The 27,389-nt window shown below is 31.0% G+C and overlaps 1 protein-coding gene across 1 annotated transcript in view; it reads left to right on the forward strand.

Annotated features, from left to right (window-relative positions):
- Positions 1–25,845, forward strand: part of LOC118202195 (Golgi resident protein GCP60-like) — a 61,241-nt gene extending 35,396 nt beyond the window's left edge. Inside the window, exons 5-8 of the mRNA XM_085825176.1 lie at positions 3,150–3,237; positions 3,425–3,614; positions 13,986–14,270; positions 20,775–25,845. Of these exons, the coding sequence (XP_085681302.1) occupies positions 3,150–3,237; positions 3,425–3,614; positions 13,986–14,270; positions 20,775–20,995 (784 nt within the window). The 3' untranslated portion in view covers positions 20,996–25,845. The remainder of the gene's footprint in view (positions 1–3,149; positions 3,238–3,424; positions 3,615–13,985; positions 14,271–20,774) is intronic.
- The last annotated feature ends 1,544 nt before the right edge of the window (positions 25,846–27,389 follow it).

Consider the following 27,389-nt stretch of genomic DNA (forward strand, 5'->3'; position numbering starts at 1 on the left):
AGTTATCTTTCAAAATACACTAAGAAACGGAAGCACAAGCTATAAATGAATTAAAAATAATATTGTACCATAGCAGATAGAATAATATTGCATTCAAGCAAAAGGCCACCAGCGGCCGAACACTGAACACTGGTAGTTCGGTCCGAGGTTCAAATCCCGTGAACGGGCTAGCTGCATGGGCATTTTCTTGGTTTTCCCGTGTGTAACGTGTATACGAGACTGTTTCCCTTAGGAAGTCCTTCACGGAGGCATCCCTTCCCTTAGGCAGATAGCCCTCGAGGCTTTGCCAATCGAATAAACCAAACCATTCAAGGAAAGATTTCATCCCCAAATTCATTTTACCTCATTCTTTTCATGTATTTTCCTTCGTAATCTATTACATTTTTAAAACTGTATTTCACTGAAGGCTAATTCATACGACGTATTTTTTGCAAACAGTGTGATGGTTTAACATAGTAACAGTAACTAAATTTATATCGCTGATAGTAAGTGATATGATTTGTTTGATGCAATAAAAGTGATCCCCAGCTTAACAATGGTTCGATTTACCTTCTTTTCGACTTTGATTGAAAGCGATACGCATTCACTAAAATCTTAAAATCTCAATCATTTTCAGGCCTAGCATTATGTGCTTGTTATGATATATGTGTTACGGTGTGAAACACCGAAATCTGGAGAATGTCGATTTTCACCGGTGAATGTCAACATTCACATAGTCGCTTGGTGTATGTCCGAAATATTTTCCAAATCCTCTTATTTCTGACTTACACCGGTGAATGTCGACATTCACCAAGTACTAATGGTGAATGTTGAATAAGACTGTTATATTTCCTTCTCCGTAATTCATTCGCGAAAAAACGCACTTGAGACTCAGAATAAGAACTTAAAACACACAGTACATTCAAAATGAGAAAGGAAAATAATAGAAGGTTTAAACTTACCAAATTATGTGATTCAAATCTTATTTATTGTAACAACTTAAACTGTTATGACACTTTGAATTGCACAAGAGGCCCTTGCTTTTATAACTGCATTTATTTGTGGAACACTTCCTTTTGGAATGGCAGCGTGTACATATACTCCTCTCTTTTCGACCTACACCAGAGCATATCTGTGATTGTCGACATACACCGGTGAGGGTCCGAATGTACAAGAATGTTAAGAAATATTCGATCTTTCACCGACGTATTTTGTGAATGTTGACATTCTCCGGTGAAAGTCGACATTCTCCAATTTCGGTCTTTCACGGTAACATATACATTGCTTAAGAGCAAACTTGTGTTTAATAGATACAGGATGTATACGATTTTATGTTTCAAAGCAGTATTTTCTAAAAGTTCTCTACGGAAGTTTAGAGATCAAAATTTGAGGTTCCGTGGGAAAATATTAAAAAATAAATAAATAAGAATGTGTAACAAATTATATATTATCAGCACGTTTATATATGAAGAACAAGAAACTATTCGAACCAGATCTCTGTAGCTGTACCACTTGTGTATTAAATTGCAACTGTATTTGCAATCCAGAGACTATGTTATTTACTAATGCACTTGCCTACACAAGCTAGAATGTGATAGGTTTTGATTAATTAATTTGCTTTCTTACCAGATTGAACAAACCGCCGAAATAGAAGAAAGTACTCGCTCAGCTAATTAAAATATGTTAAGATTCTCATGCATTTTTATACTTTAGAGAAGGAATCTGATACCGTTAATTAAGAGCAAAACTTGACGGGCACATTGTAGCTTGTTTCCCCTTATAAAACTGTTGAGTTACAATTTAAAAGTATTTGAACCAGAAAAAAAAAAAAAAAAAAAAATCGTATTTAGGACATTACATTTATATTTACTATATTGAAGACATTTAAGGAAGGTTCCGTTATGTTGTGCAAAATGTAAGATATATGTAAAAGGGATCATTGGCTAAATTTAATTCGGAAACGTTGCTGTAGATGCATTGCATTATAACAGCAGCAGCAAAAAAAGGCTGTGCTGTCAAACCTTGGTATTTTCTTGTCAAGCCATCAACAAATGTCATTACAAATGTATTCGCCAGTTGTCTTGAACCTTATTCAAGAGAGTGAAATTAGTGATACTGTAGGATCCTCGTCATCCAACGAACGATTTTAATTCAATGCTTCTCATAATCTTCAGATCTAGTATACTTTTAACTGTGTGCATCATTTATGAGCTGTGCTACAATCACTGTGTTTACACGTTTAGTCCAATTTCCAATCAATTATAACAGATATTCAAATTTTATTGTAAAAAGCCTTTATTTTAAATGCTTTGTCTAATAATATATTAATTTAAGGCATTTAAAATAAGCCAAACCAGTGGCGGCTTTATGAAGTAAGTAGCCCATATTATCTAAACTTTTAGAACCCCTCAAATACAGAGTATGATTTCTATAATTAATGATTTGACGGCCTTTTAGAATGCGGAGCCGTAAACGATTCGCCACTTCATAAATCCCCTTAATTATGATATAATCGTAAAATCCGGAAGCGTTTGTGAATTCGTATATGGTCCCTGTCGGTTACCTCCACAATGTGTCTACTCGTTGCGTCATCGATCGTCTCAGCTGGAGACTGGACGGATTGGAGTCGTTTCGAACTTCTCTTTCTGCGAACGATCTGCGCCGATGGATTCATACAAAACAGATCTTTTTTGCCTTGTTACCAATTAATGAAATTGGATCCTGGATAATTGTTTGATTTTACATGATAGTGGGTTGCCACAACGTTGTTAGTAAACATGCTTCTCAAGGTTCTTCTGTGCATCGGTGCCATACACAGACGTTCTTCGTTGAGAGCCGTTGTGTTGCATCTTCGCTTGTTTTGATTTTAAGTGCTTGCATTATTCACGTCATAGTCTTTAAAATTGCCCAAGATATTTAAGCAGGTGCTTTATTATCAAACAGCTCGTTTTGCATCTTGTTTTTTTCTTTTATATTCTTTTCGTTTTTCCTACGCCCTTTTTATTCGAATTTTTATAAAATATATGATATGAAATATCAATAATAGTACCTGCATTTACTGAATATTTTGTAATGAAAGAATTTCGAAAATAACTGTCAAATATTTTGAAACTGTAATTTAATATACATATCAATTTTCTCATTTTGCTCATCTCATTTTTGTATTGCAGGCGTTTAATACAAGAGGCATTGAACAGACAAACTTTTCATCAATTTAAAGCATATGCCGAGAAACAATACCCATCTGATCCAGAGCAGGTCAGTTCAGAATTTTTTTGGAAGTAATTTTTATGCAGATAATTTCTGTTAAAATATATTTGGGTTTCAGTGTTTTAAGCATTTAAGATCTGGTATTTGTTCCAAATTAGAGTTAATAATTATTAAACTATTATATATTAAAAATTATTTGTTTACAATTTTTGTTTCTTAAATTACTTTATTTTAGCAAGCTGTTCTAATAAGGCAGTTGCAAGAACAACACTACCAGCAATACATGCAACAAGTGTTACAGGAACAATTAGCCACAACTCCAAACCACAAAACTTCTGCAGTTAATATGTCAGAAGTAGAAAATCAAAACCAACAAAGTGGCTCTCTGGAAAGTACACCTGAACCATCTGAAGAAGAAATATGTGGTTAGTGGGTTTTATTATATAAATTATAAAACATGAAAGTATAGTAAAACCTTCCATGGCAACCCTTAGAAAGTGACAATTTTCTCTGAGAACACAACTAAGAAATAATATTGAATATCTCTCATAGCCATGGTTTCTAAAACAATTACTTTTGCAAAATTAAAAATTGTGTGCAGCTGAAGATGGCTGTCTCAGGAAGATTTCATTAAATGATAATCTTGTTAAAATAAGAATTTTTTACAAAACTGTGATGCTTAATATAATTATTTATTTAAATGTAATTAAATTTTTTCACTATTTACTTAATTTTCCAAAAGGTATTAAATTTTATTGTAGCTACTGGGGTTTATGAAATATAAAAAATAAATTTAAATGTAAACTGTATATTTAAAGTTTTATTCTTGTAAATTTTTAGCTTACATTTAATTTACGAAGTACATATTTTAATGAGTAATGTATAAATGCATATAAACATAGTAATTAATACAAAATTAATATATGTAACTTAATGAAAATAAATGAAAACTTAGTTTTGTGATCTTTATATTTAAATATGCGTGTAACATATAAAAGTTAAAATTTGATTTTGTTATGATGATAAATAATGGTTTGGTAAACTGAATAAGCATTCAATTTGATACTTGTACTGTGTATCTGTTGGTATGCAAATTATAAATGTGATAGCTCCAGACTAAAGTTATGCTCTGTCATGGAGCATTTTATGCCTTAATGCAATGATTTGTAACTTACTAAATGCTTACATGTAATAGAATTCTGCATTTGTGTACCATCTTTGAAAGAATCAACAATTCTTTTGTTTCCTTAAGAAATAATTTGGTTCGATGCTTCTCATTTTGAAGTGATGTTTTTGAACTTGGATCCACAAAAGCCCAAACTGATTTGAATGAAAATTTTCTGACAAATATGATATTCTTGAGGTTTTTATTATTAAAAATGCAAAACTGCAAAAATTCAAGAATGACAAAAAGCTGTGACCATGACACGGTCTCTGCAGAAAGCTGTGTGAAATGTTAGTTAAAATGGACAAAAGAAAATGTATATTGCTAGCAAAACACTGTCTGTCCCTTAACTTTGCACTTTCAAATGAAACATGGGTGAAGATAAATTGTGCTATCTGCAGTTATATAAAACATCCAACAACTGCACATACCAGAATGTCTTAACTAACATGGATTGGAAGGTACTGGTACTTTTCATCAAAATTAAGCATTGAAATATATCTGCAGTAAATACCTGGTGCCATCATCAAAGAAATAATTTTCCATGTGATATAAGATACACCCTTTATAGTTTTTCTTTCTCCATTCTGACAAATTTTCAATTTGAAATGAAAAATAAATGGTTTAGTTATAATTTGATATAGATTAGAAACTAATCTTGAGAACTTCTATAGCTATCCATTCAGATTGGGATTCATACCCACTCATATGTATTCAGAATAATAAATATTACTTATTGAACTACAGTATAGTTGCACCCAGGGAAACATCTTTAAGAAAATCTTGGGCCAAAAAAATAATTTTACTAATAAGATGAATTAATTTTTATTCTTAATTATTATTTCTTATTAATAAAAAAATGCTTTTTTTCCCCTGGATTATTGTCTTATCAATAAATAGAAAGTATTCTTTTTCTGTTAATAGTATTTCAATCTTGGTTTTATACTAATAATGTACACACATATGTATTTTTATGTTTATTTGTTTTGTAAATTGTTATGTGTTTTGTGTATTTGTTATTCGCATATTTTGTTATGATTGAGATTTGCTTATAAACATCATGCTATATACTGTACATCATGAGCAGTTAGTTAATGATTTTTAAAATAATAAAAATATAACATTACTCTTTATAATTATATATGAGTGCCAAAGTCATATAAATCTGAAAACCATATCCTTTAACTGCATTTGGCCATCTTAATAACCCAATTCAAATCATATTAAATGTTTAGAGGCTCATGGAGGAAATATCTTTAAAGAAACTACACTACTATAAAATCATCAACTTTCCTAAAATCTATTCAGAATGTGGTGGTTATATTCAACCTTGTGAGCAGAAAAAAATTTTTCATGTATATCAAAGAAAATGAAAAGTAGTTCTGAAAAAAAATTCAATTAAGAATATATCTTTAAATGCATTAAGTGTTCCACAAAAACAGAGAGTAAAATTAAAAAGTATATACAGTCAAAAGTCGTTAATCCGGACTCGTCGGGACTTCGGCGATTCCAGATTATAGATCATCAGTTTAAATCTTGTAAGATGGCATGCAGAAATTCTAAAATTAAAAATATCAAACCGTAATTTATGAAATAAAGGACAATTATGATCTAAAGGGTATCAAAATTTACAAAAAAAAAAAAAAAAAAAAAAAAAAAAAAAAAAAAAAAAGCTTAATATTTATTTGTTTACTTTATTAAACATTTCTTTCATTGTAAGTTGTTTAAGTTGCTTCGTTTTATGTGATAATACTTTCTCTTTAATTCTATAAACAGACATACTTTCTTGTTCAGTTACAAAGTTCCGCTGTTCAAGTCCCGTAATTGCTGCGCCGAGAATACCGACTAACTTGTCAATCGAAATTTTTTCGTTTTCACTAACCTCTCTGTCACCTTCTTCATGTCTCTATCCATTTTTTGCAGCAATTCCACTTTTTGTTTGATGGACATCGAAACATACTTTCGTTTTGTAGACCCTTTGGGAGCTCCAGCATCGGAAATTCTATTTGACATAATCGAAAGTTCAAGTTTACTTTTATAAAATTGCTCTTACAGTCTGCAAAAAATAATAAGCCGCATCCAATTCGAAGATTAAGGAACAACGCAATCATCAACATTAACTGAAATAGATAATTAGATAATTTTAGCTTATACCGTCCGTTATACATTAAACGCGCACGCAAAAACGTATTCTGCATTTGCACATACGCATATGCGCAGTCGTAAAGGTCTTATGCGCACGCGTAAACGCCTATGTGCATGTGTCAACGCGGCGCATTTGCAGAAAGTTTTTAGCTTTGAGGTCCGGATTATGGGTGTCCTAATTAACGACGTTTGACTGTATCAGTAAAAAATAAGTTGTTGTCTATCAAAATATTTTTCCTGAATGGTATGCAATGATCCAGTCATTCACTATGACTTGTTGAAGCAAAGCATGTGCTGAAGGCATTTTGTGGAAACTGCACAGTTCAAATAATTTAACTACGTGAATTGAATTTTTTTTTTTTTTTTTTTTTTTCCATAGACCATCTTCTCTGATATAAGAAACAAGCAAAAGAGCTCTTAGCAGGTTTTGACATGTAAGTGAAAGTTATCTTGGTGTAATGCTTATTTCCTCGTTAGTTCATATACCTTTTTTTAATACTTGTTGTCATAAGCGGATCAAGACTGAAGTGTATATCCACCATTGGCTAGTTTTGGAGAAAAGAATATATTGATATACCTATACAATTTTAAAAAAAGAAGAAGAAGAAAATCCAGGCAATTTTGTTTGACAATGAATAGTTTTGGGGGATGGGAAGATAGAGAATAAGTATACTAAATCAGAAGTCAAACAACAAAAATCAGCGTTAATTTACAAGATTTTCACAGGACTAGTTTCGATGGTTTTACCGAACCATCATCTTCAGCTGCAAAACCGCAAATGAACAAGATAGGAAATAATGTTTAGATAAGATAAGAAAGCCTGGACAAGAATAAGCAAGTGGCGCCATCTGTTGGCGAAACCAGAACTAAAACATAATTTCTCTAAAAGCCGAAGGCAAATTTGGATTGGAATTAGGATCGTTAACTAGAACAGAAAGATTTTTATGAATGTGAAATGCCTCTAGAAAATCCAGTTCTCCAATGGAAGATGTTTTTTGAATAATTTTGGCAGCAGAAAAATTGAAAGTGTGATTTTCGGACCAACAATGTTGAGCAACAGAAGACTTCTGTGTTTCCTTTTTTCTAACATATGCCTCATGTTCTTTGACGCGAAATTTTAAGGCTCTCTTAGTTTGGCCAATGTAAATTAAACCGCACTGGCAAGGAATCCTATAAATACCCCAGGAATTCATATCCGGAATGGGGTCCTTGAGTATAGAAGTTGGAATTTTATTGATGGGAGAGTAAACAACCCGAAAGTTAAATTTCTGCAAAATATGTGCAACTTTATAGCTAATTGATGGAAAGAAGGGAATGACAACAGAATTTTTATAATCTCCTAAAATAAGAGTGTGGCTTTTAGTGTGTTGAGATGAGAATTTTTTAACTGCTTGATTAATAATGTTGGGTGAAAAGCCCCTGTCAATAGCTATTGCTTTTAAATAATTTAGTTCTTCATCAAGGGCTAGTGTGGAGGAGCAAACTTGAAGAGCACGGAAAACATAGGAATAAAATGAAGCTAACTTTTGTTTAGTCGGATGACATGATTTAAAGTGTGGTGGAAGGCAAACCGATGAAGGTTTACGGTAAACTGTAGTACTGAAGTTGGATGTGTTACGTGTGACCAGAATGTCGAGAAACGGAAGAGAATTGCAAGTCTCAAGTTCAAAAGTGAACTGAATAGCAGGATCAATAGAATTCATTGTTGAAAGAACTCTATTTAAATCATCTTTATTACCTTCAAACAGGGTAAAAGTATCGTCTACGTAGCGGAACCATGCCGGGAAGTTTAAAGTTTCAAACAATTTTGATTCATAATAATGCATGTAGATATCAGCCAGGATGGGACTGAGGGGGCTTCCCATGGCTAATCCCTCAGTTTGCTTGTAATATTTATTTTGGAAAACAAAATGTGTTTGTTTCAAACAGAGTTGAGTGAGAGAAATTAGCTCATCAATTTCGATGCAAGAGAAATGAAATTCGCGAAGTCTGGTTTCTAGACATCTTAATGCACCCTCCACTGGGACATTGGTGAATAATGATTTTACATCAAAAGAAACCATGAGTAAATTACGAGGAAAAATGTTTTTAACCTTTTTTACAATCTCTATTGAATTTTTTATGGTGTAAATGTTATTGTCTAATAGAGTGGAAAATCTAGACACTAAATATTTAGCTAATGGATACGAGGCAGTACCTAAATTTGATACAATAGGGCGGAAAGGAATACCACTTTTATGAATTTTGGGAAGAGCATATAATCTGGCACAATTCGCAACAGATGGTTTAAATAGAGTTCTTTCAACAATGAATTCTATTGATCCTGCTATTCAGTTCACTTTTGAACTTGAGACTTGCAATTCTCTTCCGTTTCTCGACATTCTGGTCACACGTAACACATCCAACTTCAGTACTACAGTTTACCGTAAACCTTCATCGGTTTGCCTTCCACCACACTTTAAATCATGTCATCCGACTAAACAAAAGTTAGCTTCATTTTATTCCTATGTTTTCCGTGCTCTTCAAGTTTGCTCCTCCAAACTAGCCCTTGATGAAGAACTAAATTATTTAAAAGCAATAGCTATTGACAGGGGCTTTTCACCCAACATTATTAATCAAGCAGTTAAAAAATTCTCATCTCAACACACTAAAAGCCACACTCTTATTTTAGGAGATTATAAAAATTCTGTTGTCATTCCCTTCTTTCCATCAATTAGCTATAAAGTTGCACATATTTTGCAGAAATTTAACTTTCGGGTTGTTTACTCTCCCATCAATAAAATTCCAACTTCTATACTCAAGGACCCCATTCCGGATATGAATTCCTGGGGTATTTATAGGATTCCTGGCCAGTGCGGTTTAATTTACATTGGCCAAACTAAGAGAGCCTTAAAATTTCACGTCAAAGAACATGAGGCATATGTTAGAAAAAAGGAAACACAGAAGTCTTCTGTTGCTCAACATTGTTGGTCCGAAAATCACACTTTCAATTTTTCTGCTGCCAAAATTATTCAAAAAACATCTTCCATTGGAGAACTGGATTTTCTAGAGGCATTTCACATTCATAAAAATCTTTCTGTTCTAGTTAACGATCCTAATTCCAATCCAAATTTGCCTTCGGCTTTTAGAGAAATTATGTTTTAGTTCTGGTTTCGCCAACAGATGGCGCCACTTGCTTATTCTTGTCCAGGCTTTCTTATCTTATCTAAACATTATTTCCTATCTTGTTCATTTGCGGTGTTGCAGCTGAAGATGATGGTTCGGTAAAACCATCGAAACTAGTCCTGTGAAAATCTTGTAAATTAACGCTGATTTTTGTTGTTTGACTTCTGAATTAGTATTTATTCGGCGTGTTATTGTGTCTTAATTATAGAAGCCCCAAACAGGCTTACATTTTGCTTTCTTTTTTGCACGTGGTGTGGCCGCCATTTTGTGATTGTAGGAGTTTCGGTGAGTACATTTTTGCAATTTTCAAGTTATGTTTATGTTTTGTACATTTGGATATTGTGCTTTGCTTGTCTGATTTCATGCATTTTGCTTACAAACATTTTGTTTTCTATTCATTTCAGTGAGGGATTTTTCTGCTATTTTGTGTGTACTTTATTATTGCTCAGTTAATTTAGTTTGATTTTCTGCATTGTTTATCATGCCTTCATCCGTTAATCGTTTCACTAAATTACGCCTGAAACGGCAAAAATTCCTGAATCATCTTGACTTTTTACTTAAATGTAAATGTAAAAAATTGATCCCCAATTTTATTGAAATCAAATCTAATCAAAAACCTTCGAGTCGCGTTTCAAGAATTCTGTTAAATTGCAAACTTGCCCTACTTCGGTCCGTAATAAGGGATACACGTCAACAATTGTCCAAAATTGAACATGAACTCTATAAGCTTCATCTGGAACTCGCTAAAACTTATCCAAAATTCACTGCCCTTGAACAAAAGTCTTGGTCTAGAACGGAGAATGCAGTTAACCGTCATAAAAACACCCTTGCAGTTAAATTCGAAAAACTTCTTTTACAGTCTTCCAGTCCAAGTAGTTCAAAAAATCTTCCCATTGTAAACATCAAGCCAATAGTTAATATTTCTAATGTTAGTCTTTCAGAAGAACAAGAGAGAATTCTAAAATATAATTTTAACTTCTCACAAACCTGTAAACCCTCGATTCCAAAGATTTTGGCTCCTATCGAAAAAGCTTTCAAGTTCAGTAAAGTTTCAGATTCACAGAAAGAAATGATTAGGCATCTTATCGCTCATAATGTGAAACTCAGTAATAAACCTTTGAAACCAAATCTAACTGCGAGAGAAAGAGCTACAATGTGCGAGATTCATTCTAACCCGGATATTGTCATTTCAAAGGCCGACAAAGGTGGCCAGATAGTCGTCATGGATAAGAACACTTACATCGATGGTGTCACTAAACTCTTAAACGAAGGACCATATAATCCAATCCCTAAAGATCCTTCACCTTCAGATTATCCAAAATAAAAACTGCGATCAAATCTTCGCAAATCATTTCAAGCAACTTAAAACATTCGCTTATCCCATCTGTTGCGAATTGTGCCAGATTATATGCTCTTCCCAAAATTCATAAAAGTGGTATTCCTTTCCGCCCTATTGTATCAAATTTAGGTACTGCCTCGTATCCATTAGCTGAATATTTAGTTTCTAGATTTTCCACTCTATTAGACAATAACATTTACACCATAAAAAATTCAATAGAGTTTGTAAAAAAGGTTAAAAACATTTCTCCTCGTAATTTACTCATGGTTTCTTTTGATGTAAAATCATTATTCACCAATGTCCCAGTGGAGGGTGCATTAAGATGTCTAGAAACCAGACTTCGCGAATTTCATTTCTCTTGCATCGAAATTGATGAGCTAATTTCTCTCACTCAACTCTGTTTGAAACAAACACATTTTGTTTTCCAAAATAAATATTACAAGCAAACTGAGGGATTAGCCATGGGAAGCCCCCTCAGTCCCATCCTGGCTGATATCTACATGCATTATTATGAATCAAAATTGTTTGAAACTTTAAACTTCCCGGCATGGTTCCGCTACGTAGACGATACTTTTACCCTGTTTGAAGGTAATAAAGATGATTTAAATAGAGTTCTTTCAACAATGAATTCTATTGATCCTGCTATTCAGTTCACTTTTGAACTTGAGACTTGCAATTCTCTTCCGTTTCTCGACATTCTGGTCAAACGTAACACATCCAACTTCAGTACTACAGTTTACCGTAAACCTTCATCGGTTTGCCTTCCACCACACTTTAAATCATGTCATCCGACTAAACAAAAGTTAGCTTCATTTTATTCCTATGTTTTCCGTGCTCTTCAAGTTTGCTCCTCCAAACTAGCCCTTGATGAAGAACTAAATTATTTAAAAGCAATAGCTATTGACAGGGGCTTTTCACCCAACATTATTAATCAAGCAGTTAAAAAATTCTCATCTCAACACACTAAAAGCCACACTCTTATTTTAGGAGATTATAAAAATTCTGTTGTCATTCCCTTCTTTCCATCAATTAGCTATAAAGTTGCACATATTTTGCAGAAATTTAACTTTCGGGTTGTTTACTCTCCCATCAATAAAATTCCAACTTCTATACTCAAGGACCCCATTCCGGATATGAATTCCTGGGGTATTTATAGGATTCCTTGCCAGTGCGGTTTAATTTACATTGGCCAAACTAAGAGAGCCTTAAAATTTCGCGTCAAAGAACATGAGGCATATGTTAGAAAAAAGGAAACACAGAAGTCTTCTGTTGCTCAACATTGTTGGTCCGAAAATCACACTTTCAATTTTTCTGCTGCCAAAATTATTCAAAAAACATCTTCCATTGGAGAACTGGATTTTCTAGAGGCATTTCACATTCATAAAAATCTTTCTGTTCTAGTTAACGATCCTAATTCCAATCCAAATTTGCCTTCGGCTTTTAGAGAAATTATGTTTTAGTTCTGGTTTCGCCAACAGATGGCGCCACTTGCTTATTCTTGTCCAGGCTTTCTTATCTTATCTAAACATTATTTCCTATCTTGTTCATTTGCGGTTTTGCAGCTGAAGATGATGGTTCGGTAAAACCATCGAAACTAGTCCTGTGAAAATCTTGTAAGTTAACGCTGATTTTTGTTGTTTGACTTCTGAATTAGTATTTATTCGGCGTGTTATTGTGTCTTAATTAGAGAATAAGTATGTTTCCACACATTTGTAAATTTTACACTACTTCATTACTTCATCACTACTTCTTTATCACACTAGCAATTTTCTGGTCAAGCAAGCTCTGGAGTGAGTTCTGTCAATCAACATCCTTTTTGTTTATTCACAGATGCTATCTAAAGTTTGTCAACTCATCAAACCATTAATGTTTGTAATCTTTCACTAAATCAGTTATCTGAACTGCTTTGCTCAAGGTGGTAGTAAATTTCTATTACACAGTTTATTTCTTAAGTGGGAATCGTTCACCTTCATTACTGGATGCAGAATGCTGTTTCTTTTTAACAGCTGGTGAGTGATATCAGCCAAGGTTGCTTTTGCCACAAATTCTTCCTTAATTCAGAAAGTCAACTGCAGCTTCAATATTCATTTTTGCATTCGTTGCCAACTACAGATAAAATGCCGTCTGGTTTTATTTATTTATTATTTTATTAATTCAAAGACTTTTTGTAATTTTATATAATTCTATTTTATTTTTTTACAGGATCCTTTTTTTTTAATCATTATTTCTCATAATTAATTAAAACTGTTTTTGCAATAAAGACTGTATAATTTGCTTTAGCATATCTAACTCTTACTAAGTTTCTTACGTTAAACAATTTATAGTTGTAAAGTACATTTTAAATATATTTATATATGGCAAGAAGAAGTACAGCATGTCTTTTGTATAAATAACTATGTATTAACAATTTTTGTGTTTAAAAATTATGCAGTGATGCATTGTAATGTTCTAAGAATTATGTATGCTGTTGTTACAATGTGCATTACTGGAACCATTTATTTGAAGTCTGATAAATAGCTTGATATGTTGCAAAAAAATGTGATTTTAATACAAGATTCTTTCAGATAGCTAAAAAAAATTATTTTGCATTTGAAAATAATAATTAAAAAGTTTTGCACCTGAGGAGGGATTTTTTAATGATAGGTTTTTCTTTTAATAACTGCAGTATTTAAATTAAAGGAAAGGGAGGTTCTTTTTCAAAATAGTAAATAATTTTTATTTATCACGAAAAGATTTTTTTCATCTTCTCATAATTTATATTATATTTGCTTTAGTTGTTCAATTATAAAACTCCACACAGTGTTGTTACCAGACATAAAACTAATTGTATACAGCATAAAGTAAGCAAGTTTGCATTTTTAGTTACTTTCTGAATGTTCCACTCGGGTGTAATTTTGCCATTTCAAAGTTTCCGGTTTATGAAGTGTTCTGGTGTTATGTAGCAAAGAATCTCATCTTGTTATGTAACATTTTGTATTTTAGATCCACTTCCTGTTGCTGCTGCCTCTATGTGGACCAGGAAAGATATTGCAGAGTTTAAAGAAGCAATTAGAAAAGAAGGAGGAGATGGTATAATCAAAGTTGGCCATGGTGAGACGGTCACAGTGAGAGTTCCTACTCATGATGATGGCACATGTTTATTTTGGGAATTTGCTACTGATAATTTTGACTTAGGATTTGGCGTTTATTTTGAATGGACTAGAAGCCCTGATGCTCAAGTAACAGTACATATTAGTGAAAGTGAAGATGAAGAGGATGAAGATGAAGGTTTGTTCAAAATAATAATATTTTTCATTTTTGCCTTTGTGTCATAAAATACTATTCAGAACACTTTTTATGATACAAACTGTATTTTGAGCCAACTGATATCATCTGGTTATAATGTATAATATTACTTAAAACAAGTTACTTCTTCTTATTATTATATTTTTCAGTTTTACATTTAAAATTTTAATTTCGTATGCAAAAAATGACTTTAGTATTATGCTTTCTTCTTACAAGCATTAGAAGAGCAGTATCAGTAATAACTTAACTTATTCAGACTCAGAAGATGACAACTATGGTAATGTTTTATTTCCATGCTGCCTGGAAATAAAACATTACCATAGTTATCATCTTCTGAGTCTTTTTGATATTTCTGTTTCCCAAAATATTCTATCTTGGAATCACACGTGTTTAACCATCCTTGTACCCATGTATTAAAAGTACTTTGGAAGCCCCTCCCCCCTTTTTTAATGTTTTAAGTATTTTGTCACTATAGTTTTACAAACTTCATTTGTTTTGAACCTATAGCGTAAGATTCTACTTTCACTGCGAATCACGTATTAATGTACGAAGGTTTGATTCTGGTTTCCAAAAAAGCAGTTTTAATTTCTCTTTCTATATTTCTGGAATTCATTTAGTATAGATTTATTACTTTTGGGGGTAATTTTTCATAATCAGTTTAAAAAGTGTTATTTGTCTGTCTTCATTCATGATTCAAGATCATTTGAATCAAAGGCAAAAAAAGACCATATGAAAAACTTTGATTTCCATAGAATTTATCTCTTGGATGATATAGAGCAGCATTTAAACCTCAAATAATCACAGTAACTAATGTTATATTCTGCGGTGTCAAAATTTGTAATATGCAATTAGAATCATCCATTTAATATAACAGGGTTCGTACGGTCCTTAAGAGTCCTTAAGTTTTTTGGAATTGATTTTTGGTCCTTAAAACTCCTTAATTTTGGCCAAAAGTGGCAGAAGGTTCTTAATTTTAATCATCTGAAATTTCTGTCTGTTTTTACGACTGCCATTTCGAGTGTGAATTAGCATTTTGCAGGAATATTTTTGGCGATTCACTGACAAATATGGCTATTTTTTGAATGGGTTCATGAGTTCTAATTTTTTCCTATTTGTAATATAAATAATGGTGGAATACTCGAGTTTCTGAACAAGAAGTGAAATATAAGCATTTCAAAATTATTTCATTTTTTGTAATGAAGAGCTCTCAAAGAACTTTCCACTTTTGGGGATGTGAATTCTTTTATTAAATGGTTCTAAATTTGGCAATTATCAACATTTTGGCAATTTTAAGATCGGTTTCCATAGAAAATTTTTAATTACGAGATCTGGGAATTTTTTGACGATTTTTTTGTTAAATTTCATTAAAATAATGGTAATATATTGGAATTATATTTAAGAAATAATATTAAAATAAAGTATTTTTATTTTTCTTTGTCATATTATAAAGTTGCATTTTGGCTATATATTGTACAGTTTTTTGAATCTGAAAAATAAGCAAGGAGTAATGCTATAAAGCACAGTTTACAAAACAGTTTTTAGCAAAAGCAAAATAGCTAGTAATTAATTAAAAATGTCTTTTTAATTTTTTCATGGTAAGAATTTTTCCAATTTCTCAGAAAATGCATCAGTTTTCTCTATAAAATTGATTTCACACTTTTTTCTTCCGATTTTTTTAAAAAACATTTCTGGCTTTTTGCTGTTACAGAATTGGTAGGGGTAATTTTTCTTTAGGATTTTAGACATTGAAGCTTGGAAAGTTTAGAAAGATTTTAAGACAAATTATAGACCCTCGATTCTAAAAGATTCCAAAAAAAAAAAAAAAAATGTGATAAAATGAAGGTTTCTGGAGTGTAAGACAAGTGTGTTTCTGACCTCCACTTGTTCTTTGCATTAGTTGTGTCAGCTCTGATAATTTGTAATTATTAGTCTTTCCATTACTGCTGCTGACATTTGAGTTTATTATGACAATAGAGTTACTGAACCAGATTAAATTGAAATTAAATTGTATAGTCTTTGACCACTAGTCCATATTTTTAGTTTGAATTTGACTCTTGTTTAATTATATCATCACAAACTGTAAATGATTTTGTTTGCATAAGAGCAGGCCTATATGTTCCAAGTTCTTTTTGAATAAGAAGCTTATTTAAACCTTTATTTAAATTTATTATCTGATTTATAGTTACTCTCAGACATAGTGATAATTTGTTTCACGTCTGCCAGGGGGTTGTTGGACTATTTAACTTTTACCAGATCAAGTAAGCCCTCATAGGTAGTACATTGTGGAGAGGTTGGCAGTTGGGAGATAACAGGCAGAAACTAATGAGAACATTTTTTTGCATATTGAGACAAATTTCTAATTGTTAGAAAACATGTTTAAGGAGAAGGAAATCGATATAAATTAGCCAAAATGTCTGGGCAGGCCTTCAAATTAAAAAGACGCATAATTATTTTGTTGAGTTTTATGTTTTATAGATTTTAATGTGTAATTATCCTAATATTGTTTAAAAATCAATGTCATAAATTGCATGTATTTTAAACTGTGAAATTTTATGTGATTGTGATATTAATAGGGTTTTTTAACAAATATTATTCTGGAATTTTCGTTTGGCTGGCGTCAGTCCGCCGGACCGACAGTATTAAAGTTAAAAAATAAGTATAGTCTCAATGAAATGTGATCAAAAGTAGTTTTAATGAAATTTATTAAAACATTCTAAACAAAAATACGGCTTAGCTTTACACATATTACAATAAGACTATTTGGTTACATTTTTGGCTATCTTGCATCCAAATAGTTTTGAATTGTCATCATAACATTTCGAACAATACTTTCGGACTTTATGTGCGTCTCCTTCCTTTTTGTATAATTTATGAATAATTTAAGTCGGCAATATTGCACCGCTTGATCGCAATATTGCCACCGGCTGAACAGAAAAGACAACAAATTCGGCGCCGGGCTCAACGTGTCAAACCTTTACCGTGGTCACAAAGTAAAACACAAAAATATAAAAATTCATGTGAAACTTATTCTTTGCATCTAGTGAGACTTAATGCAAAACAACTTATCACCGCTAATGCTTTAGTGGCCTAATAGAACCTTAAATTCTATTAACTGAGTTACAACCCCTGGAACTCTACACGAAGCTATGACACTAACAGCATCAGACAGTGGTCAGCTAACTTTCAAAACTTGCCAACTATGCCTACATCAGGCCTTTCAGGTTTGTTCTGATTAGCAGGTCTTTCTATAGGCGAGCAGGAGCGGTGACAACAGCCAGTCTTTTGTTATGAATCATGCTGATTATGATTTTAATGCTCATTTTTACCTATGCTGCTTGACATAAAATCTACTTACTAAACCTCTAGACTGGGCAAGTATGTGACAAAAGGAGACATTAAAAAAAAAAAAAAAAAAAAAAAAAAAGCTAACTGTTAGTAAAATGTAACTAAAATGTCACTTATCTTCTTTCAGATATGTCCAGTTATTATGAGTGTAAAATATTTAATGCTTCTTGATAAATTTCATAAAATAATTTTTATTCTCAAAATATTAATAATTATGTTAATTATGTTTAATAATAATGCAAGCTACTCACATTCAGGCATAGATATAATATTTTTAATTGAATTTATGCAGTTCCCATTTGCTCATAGGTCCTTAATTTTTTTCATTAATGGTCCTTAAAAGTACTTAATTTCCTTGTGCAGAAATGCGTACGAACCCTGTATAAGAACTCTGCAACAGATAACTTAAATTCACAGCACCATATATTGTTTACTATAAAAAGTTTGTTATTTACATTGCTTTTTCATTAAATGAAGAAGATGTTATCATTATAGTTATGAACTTACATTAAGAAAAGACTGAATATTTGTATAATATAGATAAATTGTATGTATGTAATAACAAACTTTGAAAGACATAGTTATTCATTTTAATTAACAAGCAAACACAAGCAAAATGAAAAAGTACAAAATATAGTACTTAGTGCCTTAATGCTTAATATATTCCAAATTTTAAGCTTTCTGTCATTATATCAACATATCCACAGCTTCTAACATCATACACACACATATATACATAATTTATAATTAGAAAAGGTTTTTTTTTTTTTTTTTTGTATATTATCTCCAAGGAATGTAAATTTAATTAATGCAATAAATTATTGAAATAAATTTGAGTTACTGTTTTAAGTATAAGTTAGTTATATTTCTGTTGTAGTAAAATATTTTAATAAGCTGTATAGGAATAGTATTTTAAACCCGAAAAATTCGAAGTAGCAAAGTTGAAAAGTAAAATTGAAAGTACTAAAAAAGTAGCCATTGCTATTGACCATAGATTAACTGACTTGTCAAGGAGAACAAACCAATCCACTATTAATTAACAATAACCAATCTGTCAATAACAGTGGCTACCTTTTAGTACTTTAAATTTCACTGCTTCGAATTTTTCCAGTTTAAAATACTACTTCTATACAACTATAATATTTTTACTACAATAAAAATCTAAATAACTTGTACTTAAAATACTAACTCAGATTTATTCCAATAATTCATCGCATTAATTAAATTTATGTTCCTTGGAGGTGACGTATTAAAAAAAAACTTTTTAATTATAAACTATTGATTTATTACTTGGCAGATATAGCACAAGTATTCGGCTTTTTAAATTACTAAAAATTACTTGTTTGAATATATATATATATATTAGAAAAGAGACTGTTATATTAAAAAGTGCCATATACAGTACAAGTCCAAAATCCAGACATCCATTATTTGGAATGATTTAAATTCCGGACCTCAAAACCACCAACAATGTTTTCTCGTAGGCTGATTCCTGATTCTTAATTTCACTTAAACACTAAATAAAATACCTTGCTATTGAAGAAACAATCATTTTAGCATAAATTTTTACAATCAGTAATTTGTCTCCATCGCTGCATATCTGCTTGGCATACATCTCAAACCCAAACATTCCACATAGATGCATCGTTGTTCTGATACCAACCTGGCGAATCATTATTTATTATACTTTCCTTTCATCATCGCATGTTTATCAAAACATGACAAATTGGGTAATGACTCATGTAGCGATGCCTAAAATTGTTTTTTATGTTAGTAATTGAATAATAAAGGATTATGGTAACCTTTTATGTTGACACTACGCCTGCCAATGATTACAGATTTAAGTTAAATGCACTAAAAAATGTTGACGAGGAAAAATTTACCAAAAATTTCTTTCCATATGCTAAAAATAGATTTTGTTGATGATACTCATAGACCCAAAGATTACATTTAGGGCTATTTGAATTAAGAATAACTGATTTGTTATTGACATAAATCCAGAACCAGTGCCAGAACTCATGTGGCCGCACCGAGTCGCAGAATTTAGGACTCACAGAGACAGCATCAGGCGATAAGATATCTATCGCCGGCCCTCAATAAGGCTTAAGTATATGTGAGAATTTATTTATTCAGAACTCTGATAAGCCTTAAGCATGTTCAAGAAATAGACATAAGTATAATAAATAACTAATACAATTCAGGCTTAATTGTCTCAGTGCATGATAGAAGCAAGATAAAATTTAACGGAACAACTTGTCATTTAGTCGCCAAGCTCATGATGCACAGACAAATATGTATAGTGAAGGATAACTAAATTTGATGATGATAACCGCTAATTTTAAAGGTTTTCGGATATCATAAAACAAAGGTGAAATTTTCCAATTAACGGATTTTTTAAAATGTGGAGAAGTGGTAATAAATGAAGATGATATAAAAGAAGTTTTTCATTGTGATGACAATGCTTCTCAATCATCAATCAATTAATGAGTGGCAAAATGTGTAGTATGGTTTCAGATCCAGAAAGTACCACTACTGGTAGTGAAGAAGTGACAGAGAAGTTACTGAAAACAAGAAAATTTTGATTGACAAGTTAGTCAGAATTCTCGAAACAGCAGTTACAGAACTTCAACAATGTAACTAAACAAGAGATTATGCCTGTCTACAGAATTAAAGAGAAAATATTAGCACAAAAAACGAAGCAACTTGCATTGAAAGAAATATTTAATAAGGTAAACAAATAAATATTAAGACTTTTTTTTTTAAATTTTGATACTCTTTAGATCATAAATACTTCATTATTTCATAAATCACGATTTCATATTTTTAATTTTATAATTTCTTCATGCCATCTTACTAGATTTAAACTGATGATCTAATATCCGGAAAAATCCCAAATTCGGAATTGCCGAAGTCCGGACTTTGTACTGTATATATATATATATGGTTTTCTAATATAACCGTCCTTTTCCTCTCTGATCTTGATATCTGTTTTTGGAGAGAAATTTTTCTTATACATCATATAAATGTAATGTTTCTTTCAAATACCTTTTTTTTTTTATTATTATTATTGAATTAATAATGTTTTTCCTAATGAAATATTATTTTCATTGCTTTTAAATGTAATTTTCTTTCTCTTTTTAGAGCTCGAACAAGCTCGTCATGATATAGAAAGAGGAGTCGCATTGTCTGATAGACCACCATTGAGTGTAATCATTCCTGTGTATCGTAGGGACTGTCATGAAGAAGTATATGCAGGCAGTCATAATTATCCAGGTCAAGGGGTTTACTTGTTGAAGTTTGATAATTCATATTCATTATGGAGATCTAAAACTTTGTATTATAGAGTATATTATACACGATGAGAAAAATTTGTGTATGAATCTGTTTGACCACTGCAAATATATAATTATTTTCACCAGATGTCTTACGTTCAGGAGCTACAAAGCAGTTGTGTATTATAGTATACTTTTGTATGCATTAGTCCCGCTTTTTATATTTTGTTATTATTTAGCCATACAAATAAATAATAATTAAGTCTTTAGATAAAGATAAATGCACTTTGTTGTATTAGCATCCCCTTATTGCTAAGTCTTTGTTATTTATTAATACCAAAAAGTATTCATCAAAAATTTGGAAGGGGAGGCTAGTCTTGAAATATAGCATAAATAGAATTCTTTTCATTCTTAAAACATGGATGAATACAGTTCATATAAAAAGTAATGAATATTAATAGATAAGAATATTGTGCAATTTTTTGTTTTAGTTTCTTGTGTAATAAAAAACAAGATGTTTCTGAGTAATTATTCCTTTCCGTACTCATGTTCAGTAGTGAGGATCTTTCAGAAAGGTATGGCAACATATGCGTAATGTATAAAAACTATCATTGTACAATCTAGTATTTTTTGTGCAATCACTCCCTTGTATTTATTCTTTTAAGAAATGTAATTTGCAAGTCTCTGGTAAAAATAACTTGGTAATAAATTTTTGCTGTTGCATTAGTGCCATATGATGTAATTACGTAACTACAAGTTTTGTATTTGATCTCATCATAATTTATTATTACCAGCCACAGAACAAAAGTGCTAGTACTTAATCTCATTATTACCTAAAGTAAAATAATGCAAATGAAAATTTCTTGAGTCTTTTTTTAAATTAAAGTACATTGTGCCCTGGAAGAAATTCTAAAACTGAAGAACTTCAGGTTCGTATTTATTTTAAATCAAAAACTAAACAGTTATTTGACTTACCTCTGAGTGTTGAATTAAAAAAAAGACTGTTTTCAATAAATCGCATTATTTATGTTTTGAAATGTACTGAATCGTGTTTGAAATCAAGTCCAGAGGCTGAATTTTCCCCATTTTTTTATGCCTATTCTTAACATTATCTAAACAATGTTAATGTTTTGATAAATAATATTTGGGATTAAAATTATTTTGGAAAATTTTAACAGACATATAAATCTTGCTGTTTATTTTGGTTTTATTATAAACGTGCAATAAAAATGTTATAACTGTTCACACACACATATATATATATATATATATATATATATATATATATATTGTTTTGAAAATATTTCCTTTCAATATTTTAAGTTTTCCCAGTACTGCCCATGAAATATCACATAATTGAGAAAATAGGGTTATTTATTGGCGTGTTTCATCAATTTTTCTTTAAATTAATTAATAAGTCATTTTTAACATTTAAGAACCACTAAATTAAGTAAGAATTATTTGCATTCTTTGGACATACTGCTTGAAATTTATAAAATTTCAAAATGGAAGATCCAAATCTGAATGGGAATATTTATTTTTGACTACCAATAATCTGAAAACGTATACATGCAAATTGTAGCAAAACAAATATTGATATTTATGTCTTGAAAATTTTTGTAATATTAAAAATATATTCCTTTAGCAATGTTGGTAATCCCTTTGATAATTTTGATGAATTAGATTGTGTATATTGTTTAGTGTATCCCATCTGACTCATCATTTGGCTTTTAAATTTGTCATTACTTAGATTTGCATAAAAATTTCCCATTCTGTCAAATTTTCAAGATTGTGTATATTTTATAACATTTAAAAACTCAGTAATAAAGTTTATAGTGCCTCTAGTTGTGTAGATATTTGGTGCTTTGTACAGTATTTTAAGAAAGTAATCTTTGAAGATGGAAAAAAAAAAAAAAATCTTTTTTTCTGTAATTTATCTGCAAGTGGAAATATTTTAGAAGGTGAAAAATGACTGAAAGAATTTTCTAACCATTTGGTTTGTTACTGTGTATAATGTTCTGATTATTAATCAAATGAAATAATTATCAAACAAATAGATATCTTGTATATGTAAATATTTAGACTTTATAATATCAGAAAAAATTACAGAAATATTAAAAACATTTTCCCTGGGTTTTTTAATAGCATTTAAGGTTTAGAAAAATATAATTTTCTGTATGTAATTTGTTTCTGTATGCATAATATATGTCACTTACCAAGTGCTTTGTCATTTAGAACTCTCTTAAGCCAAGCTTGTAATATATTGATTGATATGTACATGCTTTTTTATTGCCAAGTTGACATAATGTGATAATTGTCTTTATATATGCAATTTTAAACTAATTATGTATAAAAAAAGTTTAATTTTTAGGATATTAACTAAAATTATTTTTGAAACTTTGCTAATTTGAAAATTTAGTCATTTTTCATATTATTATAGTTTTATCACTTAAATTTTAAATTTGTTTCTAATTGAATTCTTAAAGACTTGCTATTAAGTGTATGCAATAAATATAAAGTCTACTGGAAAATTCTGCCCATTTGGGAAGTAAAAGAAAATAATAATTTTTCATATTCTATTAAAGGACACCTTGCAATTTTAATTTGAGAAATTACTGATGGGTTCAAAGCAACAGACAATGAATTGCTGGTGTAGAAGATAAATGCAAATACATGCTTCTGTTTGTTTTGTTAGAATTTTCATTTCTAAATACTTGAAAACAAAACTTCCAAAAAGCTACTTTTAAAGAAATATTAGAATACACACACACACACATCTAAAAAAGAAAAAAAAAAAAAAAAAGAAAGAAAGAAAGAAAAGAAAAGAAAGAAACTATTTCATAAGATTTAATAAAAAAACAAAACATGATTTTGTACTTGGGTAGCCGTCAATTTAGGAAGTGAAAGAAAATAATACATTTTCATACCTTCAATAATATTTACTGTACACTACAATTGCCATCATTACTTATGACCTCTTGCCAGCGTGATGGTAATTTGTAGATACTATTTTTGAAAAATGTCTTGTCCTTAGAGGCAAATAACTCAAGAAGTACTTGGCTGATATTTGCTTCACTTTTGAATTTTTTCCCTTAAAAATTTTTTGCAGAGAGAAACAAGTGATAATCAGAGGTTGCTATGTCTGAAGAGTACGGTGAATGCAGCAGAATTTATCAATCTAGCTTTGCGATTTTCTGATAAGTTACTAAAGCAGCATGTGGTCTGCCAAAATCATGATGTAGTATGGTGATCTTTCTATTGAACATCGGCCTCTTTTCTATGACTGCTTTGTTTAAATCATTCATTTGCTAACAATATCTCTCTGAACTAAGCTTTTCTTTCAGGCTGAAATTCAGTTAAGAGGTGGGATGGATAGATTGTCGAGGCTCATGGTATGCTCTTTTCCTAATGCTTGATACTTGATACAAATTTTTCTCACTTAACTCATTGAGGCATCCATCTGAAATATTTGTAGATCAATCCTAGTTTCCGAATGGTCTGAAATAGTTTGCTGAACATAATTGAACTTTTCCACAATCTCTGATGCTGTCTACAAAGGATCTTGCTCTAGCATGGGCTTCACAATATCATCATCGATCAAAGATGGCCATCCAGGGAGTGGTCGATCATAAAGTTCAAAATGACCTGCTTAATATTTTTCAAAACATTCCCTGCACAGTCTATCAGAAACTGCATCGCCACTCTTTAAATTTCAGTACGCTTCAGTAGTATTTTTTCTATATTGGAATTTATGCAAAATGCAGTGTCGAAAATGAGCTTAGCCAACATTGTTTACACAGTCCCCTCTCAGTTATTACCGACATGAAACACTTTTGTTTCAGTTAATTTAGGATAACAAGTGTTTATAAATCCAGTGATAAAATTAGCCACATATGTCTCAAATGAACACCTGCATGCATGTTGAAGTTTAAAATAACATTATTGGACAGACTTTTCAGGTAGACATTATATATACATAAATATATCATTAATTCCTCAAGTATTTTTATTTTCATATATTTCAAAACGAATGCATTAATAATTTTTATAATGTATATTTTTAAATACATTTAAAGAACTTAATGCAGTTAATATAAGCATATAAATATAAAAATGTAATTGTTAAAACTCCCATTTTGGAGTAAATTATAAATATATTTAATAGTATAGATATCACAGCTGTCAATACTCTTTTGAATTCCTTATGCTTCACTGCAAATCATTGAATGTGGTGGCATTTTCTCTTTACCTTTCAGAGTGCACCGTGAACTGGAATGAATATCACCAGGCAAAGGGGAATACAAAAACAGGTTCTTTATATGCCATTCATATGGAAGTATTGTAACCTAAGCAATATGAAATGAAGAGATTTGTTTTGTTTTCTGCTGCATTCATCCACATGTGCCATAATGTTTTAAATTTGCAGTAAACTAATTTTATCTTGGCATTAGTTGTTAATTTCATTTTTATCATATTTAAAAATACTTTGAAAATAAAGGCTTTTTTCATACTTTGGATTTTGTCAGCACAAATTTGAGAAAATTACAAAATGAAATAGAACTAGCCAAAAAACATAAAATTTAGAATACCTAATTAAATATTAATGTATTTTTTATCAGAATGTTCAGTAACCTGAACCATACATTATAATGCAAGTAATATCAATTTGGCGTTCTCTTAAGATCGCATTACCGCACAGTTTGAAAACCCCCTGGTTTTTCAGATTTAAGGTTGACAGCTATGATATATATATTCTGATATTTATTTTATAAAAATGATAATGCAGTTCTTATGAATATATTTCAAGAGCCAAGTAACTGGATTTCAGCTGTTACAACTCCTACCTGGATTATATATTTTCTAATGTCTGCTGTGCAGATATGAAATGATCATTTTAATTATGTTTGTGTTCAAAAATAAAATATGCTTTATATAAATAATATTGTTATTGTCCTTATTATATTTTTATACCTCCCCAATCTTTATTTTCTCATTTGTTTTATCAAAATCTATTCATATTTAAGGAATGCAGTAGTGATCAAGTGATTAAACCTGCTGAATCCTGGAAACTTGAATCTGGTTTTAATACCCAGGCAAACAAGCTGTTTACATGGGGGTTCAAATGGTAACAAATATATGAGCCAATTCTTTTAGAAAGCTCTCCACGAAAGCATTCTCCCCTTAGGCAAATAGCAGTGTGTGCTTTGCTGTATTCAGATAACCTAATTCCATTAGTTGTAAATTATTGTATAAAGTAGCTAAAATTTCAAAATACTACTGATCTGAAATTTGGAGGATGGACTGGCTACTTGGAAGTATTCATAGTTTCTCCCCATATGTAATGTAAATATGAATCAAATGCTGTAAAAAGCCCTCAACAAAGGCATCTGTTGTGCTGTATTCAATTAATCAAATATTGAACACAGATAACAAGTTCCTTGACCTAAAGTACCAAGTAAAACAGCGTAATTTTAAAGCATATACTACTGGCCATAAATCTGGTTTTATGCTGCAGATAATCATGAAAGGATGTTCTAAATGACGTAATTGATGTGACTGCACAATGATTGGCATTGAATCATAAAACATGTATATCAGCATTGCTTCCTGGAAATATTATAAACAAGCTAACATTAATACATCTAGCTGGCCATTAAAATTGCATCATCAGGAAGAACACAAAAATTATAAAATCAATATACACATGATGCATAGATTACACAAGGACACATATGTACCATTAATTATTAGAAAAATGAAAAATTTGTTAGTCTTGTTCAGTCATTTATTCTACATTTGATAGCTGGTGTATATATGTATTCTACAAAACCTCTATTCTAAATATGTTCATCTTAGGCACTGTGTAACAGACAATTACAATAAAGGAGCTTTTCAGATGATATGCTAACACCCTGTGAATCAGCTATACTCCTACTGATGAAAAAAAAAGGACATATATAGCAAAAAACGTCTCTTGAAAGCAATATTAGAACTACTGTTAAATATTGGAATTCAATCTGCACACTGTTCTTGCATATAGACATGTTATATTCAGTTAAAGAATATGACATTTCTACCAACTCTGATTACGGAGTATGGCACTTTGAGACTGCTCATCATCATTCCCAGAAACTGGTTCTCATGTTGGACATAATGTGGCCACGATGTAAATATGGATAGTAAATAGAGGACCAATGAGCTCACTGATATTAAGGATCCTAGTGAATACAACCAAATGAAAGTACTGATAGCTTATCCATATGATTATTATGGATGATTTAGTCTCATTACAAATGCCAGCTCAAGAACCTGAATATGTTGCACAGTAACCAGACTCCATACATGAGGTTTGACATCATCTGCAGAATTAGAGAATTTACACAAGGCATCATTCCTTTGATTATTTTTGACTACATCACTGGCAACTGTGGCTGCATTCATGTCTAAAACATCGTGGGTGCAAGGATGAATGGCCATCACTTCC

The sequence above is a fragment of the Stegodyphus dumicola genome, chromosome 10 (genome assembly GCF_044657685.1).
Source record: "Stegodyphus dumicola isolate Sdum_Otavi_A_Nest chromosome 10, ASM4465768v1".
NCBI classification, from domain to species: Eukaryota; Metazoa; Arthropoda; class Arachnida; order Araneae; family Eresidae; genus Stegodyphus; species Stegodyphus dumicola.